The sequence below is a fragment of the Vicugna pacos genome, chromosome 22 (assembly GCF_048564905.1).
Source record: "Vicugna pacos chromosome 22, VicPac4, whole genome shotgun sequence".
NCBI lineage: Eukaryota > Metazoa > Chordata > Mammalia > Artiodactyla > Camelidae > Vicugna > Vicugna pacos.
This window is the reverse complement of record NC_133008.1, coordinates 30,590,640-30,603,567: the sequence shown is the minus strand read 5'-3', so window position 1 is coordinate 30,603,567 and position 12,928 is coordinate 30,590,640. Positions and strand designations below refer to the sequence as shown.

The 12,928-nt window shown below is 62.3% G+C and overlaps 1 protein-coding gene across 7 annotated transcripts in view; it reads left to right on the top strand.

Moving 5' to 3' along the window:
• The first annotated feature begins 1,506 nt into the window (after positions 1 to 1,506).
• Positions 1,507 to 12,928, top strand: part of NFIC (nuclear factor I C) — a 61,361-nt gene continuing 49,939 nt past the window's right edge. For 2 of the 7 annotated variants that reach the window (XM_006206407.4, XM_006206406.4), the window contains exon 1: positions 7,991 to 8,217. In XM_006206407.4, the coding sequence (XP_006206469.1) occupies positions 8,188 to 8,217 (30 nt within the window). In that variant the 5' untranslated portion in view covers positions 7,991 to 8,187. Of the gene's footprint in view, positions 1,676 to 7,988; positions 8,218 to 12,449; positions 12,567 to 12,928 lie in introns of those variants that run through there. The other 5 variants (XM_072948002.1, XM_072948004.1, XM_072948001.1 and 2 more) reach the window with 5 other exon arrangements.

The window sequence follows — 12,928 nt, the reverse complement described above, 5'->3', positions numbered from 1 at the left end:
ATACTGACTACTCCGAACCCAGACACACTGAGCACCTACCATATAGTCAGGGCTGATGTTACCACCATTTGCCTGAGATTTTTCTGGCCCCCCAGGGTGCACAGCATCGCACACAGAACCACAGAATTAACTTCCAGAAGCTCCCAGAGTCAGCCTTGGCTCCAGAAAGGCGGCCCACGGTCTGATTCTCCTCCGGGGGTGCTGCCTACACTCACCCTAAACCCTGGCGTCCGCCCTGGCGGAGCTGGGAACGACTTCCCCAAAGGGGTCCCTGAATCTTGGAGCCCCAGTCGGGTTGCAAGCAGGGGGAAACCCCCAGACAGAAGGACGGTAACAGAATCTCCTCCACTTCACCAGGCCCGGGCAAGCCCCCCTCCCATGGTCTCCTAGTTGCGCCAGACGCAGAGCTTGGAGGGGGGCGGGGAGAAGGGGGCGGTGCCTACTCTGCGGCTGCCGGCGGAGGGGGGACTGCGGGAGAGCGCTTGGTTGGGTTGGGGGGGGCGCTGCGGCACCGCTTCCCAGCCCGCAGCGGCAGGCGCAGCAGGGGCGGGGTCGCTGACCCTCCTCGACCCAGCCCCTCCCCCGCCGCGGAGGCATCCGCCAATAATCCCGACTGGGGAGGGGGCGCCCGCTTCCCCCAACACCTACCAAGCCACCGCGCACGCTCCCCGCCCCCCGCCCCGCCTGGAGACCCTGCGGGACCCCCAGGCAACCCTTGCCCCCCAGGTCTGTCACCCTTGGTGTCCGAGTCTCTGTCTGTGTCCCCATCTGTCCCATCTCCCCGCTGTGCGTGTTTGTGACTGTGTATCCGGGACACCTGCACTCACGAGCAAGGGTGGCTGCCGAGATGGCCTGGGGAGGGATCCTGGGATCGGCGTTGGGTCAGTCTGAGGTCTGAAGTGTCTTTCTACGATTGTCAATCTGCGTGAGTGTCTAAGCGACACCCTGCAGGCTGTGGGTCTGTGTGTGTGACAGCGTGGAGGCTGTGGGTGTCTGGGTGACACCCTACAGGCTGTGAGCATGTGGGTCCCCGTGTGTCTGTCTGGCTGACACCCGCAGGCTGTTGAGTGTGAGTCTGTGTTCGTGGCATCCTGCAGAAGGTGTGTGTCCGAGAACCGCATCTGCGGTGAGCATCGGCCCCCGTGTATCTATCTAGGTGACACTCGCAGGCTGTGTGTGTCTGTAACACGCTGCAGGAGCGGCGGTGTGCGGTCGGTGTCGGTGTTGGAGTCGAGGAGGCCCGGGCCGCGAGTGTCCCCAGCCGTCTGCGTGTGTGTGTATGTGTGTGTGAGCGCGCGCGCGCCGTGAAGGTGGATCCGCTCCCTCCGCAGCGAGCCCGACCCGGGCCCCACGAGCCGCCGCCAGGACCGCTCGTCTGGCCTCCCCTCGCGCGGGCCGGGCCGGGGATGGAGCCGCAGCCCGAGCCGCCGCAGCCGGAGCCCGGGCGCGGAGCGGCCTGAGGCGCGGGCGGCGCGCGGGACTGGGGGGAGGGCGGGCCGAGGGGAGGGTCCTGGGCCGGGGGGGGCGGGCGCGGCGCGCCCCCTCCCTCGCGCGCTCGCTCCCTCCCCCGCGCGCCCTCCCTCGCCGCCTCCTCCCGCCGCCTCCGGCCCCCCCTCGCCGGGGACCGAGCGCGCTCGCTCCGGCAACGGCCTCGCCTCCTCGCAGCAGCGCCATGGTACGTCGCCGCCCCCACTTTCGTTTTCGCCCGGGGACTTTTTTGGGGGGTGCGTGGGCTCCGGGAGAAAGTTGCAAGGTCTGGGGGGGACAGGGGCGGGGGCCGCCTGGGGGAGGGGCTCGATCCGGGACCCCCGCTTCCCTTCAGCCGCCGCGGGACCCCCGCCCGCCGATCCACCCCCCCCCCGGGCTGGGGGCGGAGCTGGCGCGCGGGGCGCAGCGGGGGACCCCAAGTGGGGGGCCCCTCGTGGGCGCCGCAGACTTAGCGGGGAGGGGCGGGGCTCCTGGGGAGAGGGTCCCCCCCAGGCCAGGCCCCCGCCCCCTCCCGGGCTCGGCAGGAGACGGGAGGGCGCGGCCTGGGGCGCACGACCCCCGAGCGCACAGCACATGGGGGAGCCGGGGCCGGGAAGGGGGCACCCGACGGGGCCGTGCGGGGCGGGGGTCGCGGCGGCCCCCGCGGGGTGCCCCAGCCCGGGCGATCGCGGCGCGCCAGCTAGCGGAAAATGGCCGCTGCGGAGAGGGGCGGAGAGCGCGCAGCGGCCGCAGCCGGGCGCCTTGAACTTGGAGCCGGGCGGGCGGCCGGCCACGCTCGGCGCCGCGCAGGGGCAGCCACCCGGCCTGCCCTCTCGCCGCCTGAGCCCCGCCTCCGGGCCCGACCCCGGCCCTGCCGCAGCGTACGCCGGGTCCCAGACGGGAGGGGTCACCGGGTCTAGGCCAGGCGCGCCCCAGGCCCTCGAGCGCCGGTAGCTGCACTTGAGGGTTCCGGTGTCCGGTCCGCCGGTGTCGGTGGCATCCGCACCCGGGGGTTGCGTTCGGGGTACCCTGTGCTCTCAGGCAGGTCAGCGCGGGAATGCGGGGGTGCGTTCGTGGGTCTGTACGGCTGGGTGGTCCCATCCCTTTCCGTGGGTCCATGGGTCCCCAGGCGTGGGGTTCTCTCCTTTATGTATCTGTGTGTCGGCGCATCCACGTGGCTGTGTGTTGTGTTGCGTGTGTTAGAGCATTGTGCGGCTATGGGACGGTGTGTGTGTGTTGTAACTGGGCGACTGTGCCATGCGTCCCCGTGGGGCAGTGTTGTGAAGCTGTGTAGCTGGGTTGTGTCCCCGGGAGACGTGATGTCCCTGGATGACCGTAGGGGTGTCCCCCTGTGAGTATGTGGAGGTTAGGGGGTTGCCAGTGAGTGGGGAACTGTGTCGTGTGGCTGCGTCTCAGGGGACAGTTGGGTGTCGCTGTGTGCGTGTAACTGGCGCTTAGTGACTATTCCTGGGAATGGGTATATGCTCTCTCTCCCATCCCCTCCCCAGTTCCTTTTTTCCTGTAACCTCGACTCCCAGGTGGGGGACGGGTGCTCCTTCTATCTTGGCAAACCTCTGTCCCCTCCTCTCACTCCTCACCCCTCCAATTCCCCCTGCCTCCGGGTCCCCCATCCGCGCAGCCCTAGGTGGTCTCAGCTTGAGGTTCGGGCGCGAGGTGGCGCCGGGACGCGATCACTTGGCGGCGACGTCTCCCGCCAGGGGCTGCGCGTGCGCGGGGACCTGACCCAGAGAGGGGCGGGGCGGCGGGGGGGGTCCCCCCACCTCCGCCTCCGAAGAGGTCCCGAGGGATGGGTGGTTACTGGGTTAGGTCTGGACCAGGGGATGGCCCAGGAGACCTCCTCGCCGGATGGGCTGGGAGCTGCGCCCCCAGGCCTGCCTCCCACCGCTTGCCCGGGACCGGGCCAGATCCGGCGGACACAAAGTGTTGTTGTCTCCCCTCCAGGGGAATCCCCGCCTCGGCCCCCCCCCTCCCCGCCCCAGGGCGCTTGATATAATTTTCTAAATATAAAAGCCCCAAGGCCAGGCAGGAATCTCTGCTTTTTACTTTAAACCTGCATCCTCTCTGGGGGCGGATTGGGAAGGGGAGAAAAAGGGGTCTAACACTGACCCAGGGATGCATACACACACGACACTCGGTGTCCCCAGCTCAGGTCAGCTCGCCCACCCGGGGGTCCCTCCACTCCTGACTCCACTCCCGGGCTCTGCCCTACACCACACTCCCCTCCATCCCCACCTGTCACCTGGCGCGCAGGGGGACACGTTCTCCTTTGTAAGCACATTCAGCAGCACGCGCCCATGACACACCCTCCCAGCTATGTGTTCACAGCCACATGTGTGCAAAACTCTGCCCACCCACAGGGGTCCGCACAACCACACACACAGGCACACGGACACACACACTCACAGACAGGCACCTGCGCTCTGGGAGGGGGCGGAGGCAAGCCCATCACCCCATCTCCCCGTCCAAGCCATGTCCCTACAGGGCTTGGAGAGCAAAGACCCCAGCTGTAGGGGGGAGCTGGTGGGGATAGCCCTGAGGAGGAGCAGGCATGTGATGTGTTGTGTGTTACTGTGTGTGTGTGCCAGGGTTTAAATACTGGGAGGGGTTCTACTTGTAAGTGTGTATAGTTGTGTTCGGATGTGCTTGTGTTATTGTGGCCCAACGTCTGTGTGTTGTGTTTGGGGTTGTGTGTGTGCTCATTTTTTGGATCTGTGCGTTTCCATGTGAGTCTCCATGGGTCTGTGTGTCACCTGGGGTCTGTAGATCTGTATCTGTTTGAGTCAGGGTGACACGTGAGGATCCGTGTTTTTCCGTGTGACGTTTTTCTGTATGTCTGTCTTTGTGTCAGTTCGTGGCATGTTGTGTTTGTGTGTCTCTGTTGTATTCTGTGCCAGCTCTAATGTCACATCCCACCTTTACCTCTGAAGACTGAGGAGGACCTTAACAGCCCCTTCTAGGAGCTTAATGTCTCATCTGTGAAGTGGGAACACATGATGCCTCATGAGGTCGGAGCGGGGACAGTGTTGCCATGCAATCACAGGTCCTGGCTCCCTACTGTGTCTCTTCGCTGGGTCTGGTGGCTGTGGAGTTACCGGGGAGGCTTGGACCCCTATCATCCCTGCCTGAGCTGCTCTCACTTTTAAACATTTTGCTGTGAATTCCAGCCCCTGCAAAGTCCACTCACATTTTTAAAGTTTGCTTTTTAATAACAAGCCACTCAGAAACATCTAAAGAGGCTACCAAAGTACCTAGAGTAAAAATCAAACCTTCCTCATAACTCCTACCCCAGGGGGCCCCCTTCCCCACTCCAGAAAGGCCCCGTTATCACCCAGCTTTGTCTGAGCAATTGCAGATATAACAGATACACATTCTTATAAAGTATGCATGTATATTCTTTTCTTGTTTGTTTTGGGGGGTAGGTAATTAGGTTTATTTATTTTTTTTATTTTTAGAGGAGGTACTAAGGATTGAACCTAGGATCTCACACATGCTGAGCATGCGCTCTACCACTTGAGCTATACCCTCCCCCTTACATGTATGTTCTTATAATGGATCTATGCATATCCTTAAAAAAATCCCAAATGAGATCTTGAGTTTACCTGTTGAGTTTACAGCAGGGGTTCTCAACTGGAGTGGTTTTTGCCCCAGGGGACACTGGGTGATGTCTGGGGACGTCTGTGGTTATCACGACCTGGGGTGCTCCTGGCCTCCAGTGGGTGGGGGCCAGGGACTCTGCTCCACACCCTCCAGGCCCCGGGATACCCCCACAGAGGATGGTCCACAGTGCTGGGGTGGGGAGCCCTGGTCTGCATCGTGCCTTCCCCCCGGGTGGCTCTTGGAGCCGTCTCCAGCTGGGAGCCCCTTGCTCTTTCGTGGAGCTGTGTAGTGTTCCATGCTGTGCCGTGCCAGCCTTGCTGGGCTGGCCCCCACAGAGGCGCGCGGTGGCCAGCCCCAGGTGGTTGGCATTAGGGTTGCAAGGTGACAGTCGACACCCTTGTGCATCTGTGTCTGGGATGAAGAAGCCAGGGAGTGAGCGATAGGGGAAGTGCGTTTTTAAACAAATGATTTTGCTCCAGAGTGCCAGGAGCTAAATCACACCCCCACTTCTGAGCCCTTACCCGCACAGATCCCATCCGCCGATTGCTTTGCTAAGAAACCACTATGCACGGTGCACCGTTCTCACCTCCGTCTAAACACTGGCTGGTTTACCCACCACAACCTAGAGGGGCAGAAACCATCACTGCCACATTTCACAGAGCGGGGAGCTGAGGCACAGGGAGGTTTAGCTGCTGGTGGAGAGGAGACGTAGACCCAGGCTGCAACCTTGTACTACAGCCGGCCCTCTGTGCACCTGCTGTGTACACTGCAGGGGCCCCTCCTGCCCAAACTGGATTGTATATCCATGTAACACTTCAATGCTGTTTGTGAACTCGCAAAATGTTCTGCCACACATCACCTCTAATATATTAACACTGTCTTTCGACACGTTATCTCAGAGCCTTTCCCAGCCTTCCAGAGTGCGGTATGTGTCCTATCATTGCCATTTTATAGATGTGGAGACTGAGGTTCTGAGAGGGAGGTGGTCTGTGTTCTGCAGACTTTGCCTTTGAGAGAACCTAAACTGCCTTGTGACGGCTGCTTTTGAGGGGGTGAGCATTGCGGGGAGTGTCCTGGGGTGGGGCTGTCTGGGGGTTGCTGCAAGCCAGGAGAGCGCTGTGAAGCCCCGCTGCAAAGTTTAAATGTGAATTTGGGATGCTGCCCTCCACGTGTTCATGGCGTTTTGGAAATAATAAAATACTGCTTTATGTTATGTTGGCATTTGGAGTCCTAGATACCTGCTTCCCACCCCACCCCCATTCACCCTGGGGTTTAAATGCTCCCCACAGCTGCAGGGTGCGGGGGAGGGGGTGGTTAACAAACCATTTGTGAACTGCTGTTTGAAAGACCGTCACCCATGTGCAGTGGGAGCCGGTGGGTCCCAGGGCACACATGCCCTTTGTATATCTGACTCCCTCTTAGTCCAGCCCCAGGGCCTCCAGTTGGTAGCGTCTGTTCCTGGGCCTCAATTTCCTCCTCCCGCATAACTACTAACAGCATTGCTGGCATCTTCTGAGCCCCTGGGCACGGGGCAGCTGCCCGAGGTTGTCGAGAGGGTATCATTTGTTCTCGGGACACTCGGAGAGATGAATCAAAATGGCCAAGCTTTCTAAGAATGTCTCAGTGCACGTTTGACAGAAGGTTAAGGCTCTGCTAAGTGCCATCATCCTTCTGCTGACTGACCTGGTGGGGTGGGCACCGTTAGTCCGCTTCACAGGGGAGGACACCAAGCGGGGAGTGACCGTCCACACCACCCTGGTCTGTGGGGTGGCAGTGAGAGTTGCATCGGCCTCTGAGCAAGGCTGGGAGGATTCTGAGTGGACTGGGGGAGGCGGGGAGTGGGGGCTAGATGGTCAGGCTCTCTGGTGGCTCAGACTGGGGGAGGCAGGTCTGTGCCCATTTATTCTAGAGGGAGAATAATGGGGCTGACGAGTGTCAGCTCTGGGGCCAGGTGGACAGGCTCCAAGCCACTCTGAGTGCCTCAGTTTCTGGATCTGTGAAATGGGCACATTTTTTGGGATCAGTAGGAATTCCTGGACACCCAGGAAGAGGCTGCAAGGATTTATCTGGCCAGCCTGAGGTTCTGCCCCGACACCTTCCCTCATGGGCTACTGGGGCAACATATAGGGGAGGCCAAAGCCCTCTCAACACCCAGTTCCCCTTTAGTGCTGACTGAGGAGAGAGCAGATTCCTAGAGGCTCCCCTGTTGGTTGGGGCCCATCTGGTCAAGAAAGGGCAGTCGGCGCCAAGCCCCTGTGCTGGGGATCTGCAGTCCCTGTCTGGCTCTCAGGGGAGCAGGCGGAGAGAGTGCCGTGAGACCCTTTCTCTTGCCATGAACCCCGGGTTGTACATCTTTAAGGGCAAAGACGCGCGCTCGCGCTCTCGGCCTCTGCACACGTCACTTCATTCTTTCCCTCCCTCCCCCCCACCTTGGCTCCTTTCTCCAACTTCCCGGCCAGCTCGGGGGGGGGGGGGGGGGGGGGGGAGACGGAGAGACGGGGAGGGTGTCTTCCAAATCCACCTCCGGCCCCAAAATGCCCAGCAGCAGCCCCTGCCTCCCCACTTGACTCGGGCGGGCGGTCCAGGGGTACCCGCTGGGGTCGGGGTGTGCGTGGCCCGTTGGTCCCCCCACCGGTACCCCGGCCCAGGGTGGCTCGAAATCCATAATAATAAGCAGTAATGGGGGTTCATGAAGCATGGGGAGGGGGCGCGGCTTTCCTTTCTCGCTCGCGCTCTTTTTTCCCTCGTTTCTTTGAAAGTTGGATGTTGAGAAGTGGGAGGTTCGGGGTGGGAGGGGAGAGAAATTCGGGGAGGGAGAGAGGAGGTTGCCAGAGGGAGGAGAGACAGAGACACAGGGAGAGACAGAGACGGGGGAGGAGGGGTCAGGGACAGGAAAGGAAGAGAGAGAGACAGAGAGAGGGAGAGAGAGAGGGAGTCGGGCGCAGGAGAGAGGGAGAGCTCGGAAGGGAGGAGGGAGGGAGACCGAGGGAGGAGGCGGCGAGGAGCGCGCCGGCCGCGGCCGCGGGGGGGGGGTTGGAAAAATGACTCAGTAAGTTCAGCGCGCCCGCTCCGGCCGGCCCTGAGCCTCCCGCCGCGCCCGGGATGTATTCGTCCCCGCTCTGCCTGACCCAGGTACGCCCCCCGCCCGGCGCCCCGGCCCCGCGCCCCCAGCAGCCCGGCCCCGGAGTTTGGAAGCCGGGGGAGGCGGGACGAAAGAAGCGCGCGTCCCTCCCGCCGCCGCGGCCGGGATGCCCCCTGCCCTGGGCCAGGGTCCCGTGGGGGATGGGATGGGCCGGGGACCCCTCCCAACCCGGGACCCTCACCCGGGACTCCCGCCCCGTCCCCCGGGACCTCTCCCCCTGGCGGACGCGGGGTTTCGTCCTGCAGTCTCGCCCTCCCCCCACGCAGGACGCGCTTCCCCCCAACGCCCCGGGAAGGTCGGGGGGGGGCCCGAGGAGAAGGCCAAAGGCGGGGCTCTGCGCGAACCCCAGGGCTGGACGCAGGCCTGCTTTTAAGAGGATTTGAGGGGTCCTGGCTGGACGCTAATCGCCCTGGGACTCTCGAGCAGAGGACCCCTGTGATGTTTTGCCTGAACGCCTCCCAAGGTTGTGCCCGCCACCCTAGCCCTGGGCCGCCTTTCCCCCCATTATTGGCCCACGTGGGCGAGGAGGGGGAGGGGGCACGCGAAGTTGGAGGCGCCAGCAATGGGGGAAGGGGGTGCCCCGACGTCCCGGCTCGGTCTTCTTCACCCTCCCGCCCCTCAATCTGGTCCCGAGATATTCGCCGCATCGATTCTGGGTTATTGAGCCGCCGCCGCCGCCGCCTCCGGGAGGAGCTGGGAGGCCGGGCGTTCCGGGGTCTGGCCCGGGCACTGCGGCGCTGCGGACGCCCTCGCCAGCCAGGCACCTGCCCCTGCCCCATCCTGTAGCCTCTCACCCCTGGCCGTGCTCCCGGACAGCCCCGGGCTCAGCCCTTGTGCAAGGACTAAGAGGGTGTGTGGGGAAGGGGCCGCACCTCAGGGGACCCCTCCCCCAGCACCCGCTGGGAACCCCCAGATTGGCTACTTCTACTTTCCAGCTCGGCCTCCACACTACGTCCTTGTGTGTCTTTAGGTCCTTGGGGTCCCGGCTGGCCTCCGTTTCCCCACCCCACCCCCAGCTGACATGGGGCTAAGGCAGGTTGTGGAGAGAGGGTCTGCGTGGCCTCCAAGCTGTAAAGTGCAGGGCGCTGGGAGGTGGGAGTCGCCAGAGCTTGAGTGCCCTGGGGAGCACTGTATGGGGTGCACGTGGATGCCAGTCTCTGCTGAGGGTTCCTCCCACTCATGGCCCTGGGGTGCCCGTCATTCACAGGCTCTTTCTTCCTGGCCCCCTCCGGCTCCTGGCCCCCCACAGGGAAATTGAGGGCTGGTGCCAAGGGGGTCTTGGGCTTGTCCTACCCATGATCCCCTGGGTGACCTTGCGCATCCCTGCCCCTCTCCAGATCTCCCTTCCCATTCAGAACAACTTTGGGGGTCCTCTGAAGTGGTCATCTCTAGCCCACCTCTTCTTCTAGGTCGCCCTGAAGCTCCCCCAGAACAAGTAGGGTCCTGATTGGGGTTGCCCTGTGACCTTGGGCCTCCCAGCCTCTGGGCCTGGGGCTGGCCTGCGTGGCCCCCCCGGGGTGCCCCCGCCCCCTCCGCTCTTCCCGCGCTCACTAGCTCCCAGAGCTGCCTGGGGGGCTGAGCCCGGGGAGGCTATTGCAGGCGAGGAGGTTGGATGGCCGCCTGTTGTCCCTGCGCCCTGGAATTCCCCCACAGGACTCCTCCGGAGACAGGCCTCCATCCCGTCCACGCTGCCCAGAGTGGGTGGTGGTGAGAACCAGAGCTGGCGCTGTGCTCCTGGGCCTGGCTTTCCCAGGTGGAAAACCAGGCTGGCTGTCGGTGGAAATATGACAATACAAAATACCTAGGGTTGCTGTGTGCGAGAGACAGGGTGACAGGGAGACAGACAGACAGAGAGAGGACCAGGGAGCTCCCAGGCTAGGGTGGGGATGGAGTGGCCCAAAGGCAGGGGGCTCCCCTTCTCTGTTTATTTTCCCATGGGTGCCCCAAGCCCTGGAGAGGGACCACCTGTAAGACTCCCCCAGCAGCCTCAGTGTAAGCCCCGAACTCCTTGCAGGCCCACCCCGAGATCTGGGGTCTCTAGCTGGGGGACCCAGGTGCCCCTGCAAGATCCCCCTCCACTCCTGGCTGCCTAATCACGCCCTATGCATCGCATCGCTCTCTGACTGTCTGCATCTCTGTGTCTCCCTGCCTCTCTCTCTTCCTGTGTCTGTTCTCTCTCCCTCCCTTTCTCTCCATCTCTCTCTCTGTCTCTTTTCCCTCTCTTTGTCTCTGTGTCTCTCCTCACCTGCCAGTCTCTCCCTGTCTCTCGGTCTCTGGGCCTCCATCTCCCCCCCTTTACTGACTAATTTTACAACCCAAGCCCATCCTAAAATAGCTCCCTTTTAGCTGATCCGACCCGGATCCTTCTCTGAGCGGAGACCAGACCGGCTAGGGGGTGCGTGGGGGTGGAGGGGTTGCTGGGCTGCTCAGGTGCCCGCCCGCCCTGTGCCCCGGTCCTGCCCACCGAGGAGGGGGGGCAGCCGCGGCCCGGGCGGCCCTGGAGGATTCTGGGAGCCCCGTCCCTGTTTCAGTGGTGACTCAAGTGCTTTTCACTTTTACTCTTAAGAGGAACTGTGGAGCAGCCGTTACTTCCATAAATCCTGCCGGCGGGAAGGCCAGCCTCCTCCCTGAGCTCGCCCCACTCTGGGCCTCCCTTCCTGCCTCCCTCCCGCCCGCCTCCACCGCCACGTTAGTTATTCCGGGTTTGGGGCCAAATCCCTCTTGGCTGCAGTGCCCAGGATTCCCCGGGGCCGCAGGCTGGGCCTGGGCTGAGGCCACGGCAGCGCCGGCTGCCAGGGCCCCCTCCTTCATTCATTCATTCTTTCCTTCATTCCTTCACCCTGTTCCTTCGAGGGGCGGCACTCTTTTTATTACTGCTTCTCCAGTGGGGAAATTGAGGCTGGGAGAGAGTCCCTGACTTTGGATTGATTTAATGTAGTAGATCTTCATTGAGCCCCTCCTATGAGCCTGGGCACGGAGGGGAGAAGACATTGAGGGGTCAGCCTGGTATGGGTTCCTGGAGGCTCTGCTGGGATTGGGGGACCCCCAGCACCTCAGGGCTGGGAGAAAGGCCAAGACCAGAGAAGGCCATGACCTGCCCAGGATGGCACAGCATGGCCAGTGAGGCTGGGGTTCAGGGCTACCGCCCACCTTGCTGTTTGGCGAGGACTGAGCAGATGGGTGCTCCCTGTGAGGCCCCCCACGCGTGGTCTGATGGCCTTTGATTGGCTCCTGTAAAAGGCACAGCCACCCTCCATGTCTCTCTCCATCTCCGTGTCTGTGTCTCTCCCCTCCACCCCTTCTCTGCGGTGGAGGTGCCTCAGCGTCAGGGTCGGGCGCCTTGTAAATCACGAAGCTGGGATTCTGGCCGAGTCAGCGTTCTCCCTCTTGTCTCTCTCTCTCCAGTGTCTCTCTCTCTCTCTGCCTGAGCCGCCTACCTCTCTGTCTCACACCAAGTGGATGGGGCACACCAAATGTCCTGGGGCCTCCTGCCCCACGAACGCACGTGTTCACAGCCGCCTGCACACGCGTGCACTGCCTCCTGGCCTGGGTACCCAAAGCACATGCTCCCACACGTGCGAGCACACAGACGCACACACCCGCGTGCCCTGACAGGGGTCACCTAAGCAGAGACCCAGGGCGGCCTTAGACCTTGCCCAGGTGGCTGTGTGACTCTGGGCGAGAGACCTGGCCCTTCTGCGCCCCGTGGCCTCACTGAGAAATGAAGTTAACGGTAATTCTCAACTCCTGGGGCTGCCTGAGGACTCCAGGAGGCGGGACATTGCCCGGCACGCAGTAGGAGCTCATAAATATTTGTTGTGTGAATGAGTGAATGGTTTTGCCAGTGGAGAGGAGGAACTTGAGTCTCTCCCCACATAAAATGGGGAACGTAATCATGTCTTCCTCGGATGCTTTACCCTTAGCACTGTGCCTCATATACAGTGGGTGCCAAATAAGTGCAGCTGTGATTGTGGTCGTCGCTAAGCTAATCATTGGACTGGACATCCCATAGGCATTTTCCAACTTGCCCTCCTTTCCTGTCGGCTCAGTGCGGACCCGGCCCTGGGCCAGGTGATAGGAACAGCGGTGACTCCCCAAAACCTTGAGCCCTGACCCACCCCCCAGTGGGTGTCTGTTGGCCTTTCCCCTCTGCCTAGCCTTGTCCAGGGTTTCCCTGAGTTTGGCCAGACCCACGTGGGTACCAGCGTCCTTTGTCCATCAGGGTGTGTGAATAGGTACCAGGCAGAGGATGGGATTGCGCCTTTCCTGATCTGGATGCTGGGGACGAAGCACGGAATGAAACAGATCAAAGCCGTGCCCCTGAGGAGCTGCAGTCTAGGTGAGGGGATGGCGGGACCCAGCTGCCGCTTTGGCTCCCTGAGGAGGAGGTGGCACATGTCCTGGGGCTCAGCAGGGGAAGGGGGCCACACGGGATTCAGAGACAGAGCATGCCGGGTGCAAAACTGGCACTGCTGGTGAGTCCCGAGGATGGGGCCAGACCACGTGCTCGGGGGCGGGAGGGCTGGCAGTGGGACTGAGGAGTCAGGAGGTTCAAGTTCATAGGGACCCAGGTTCAAGTCCCAGCTCCTTCCTGGCTGCGTGACTTTGGGCTGGTGGCCTCAGTGCTCAGGGCCTTAGTCTCTCCCTCTGGACAGTGGGCAAAACAGGTGTTCCCATTTCATAGAGTTGAGAGCTCAGTAA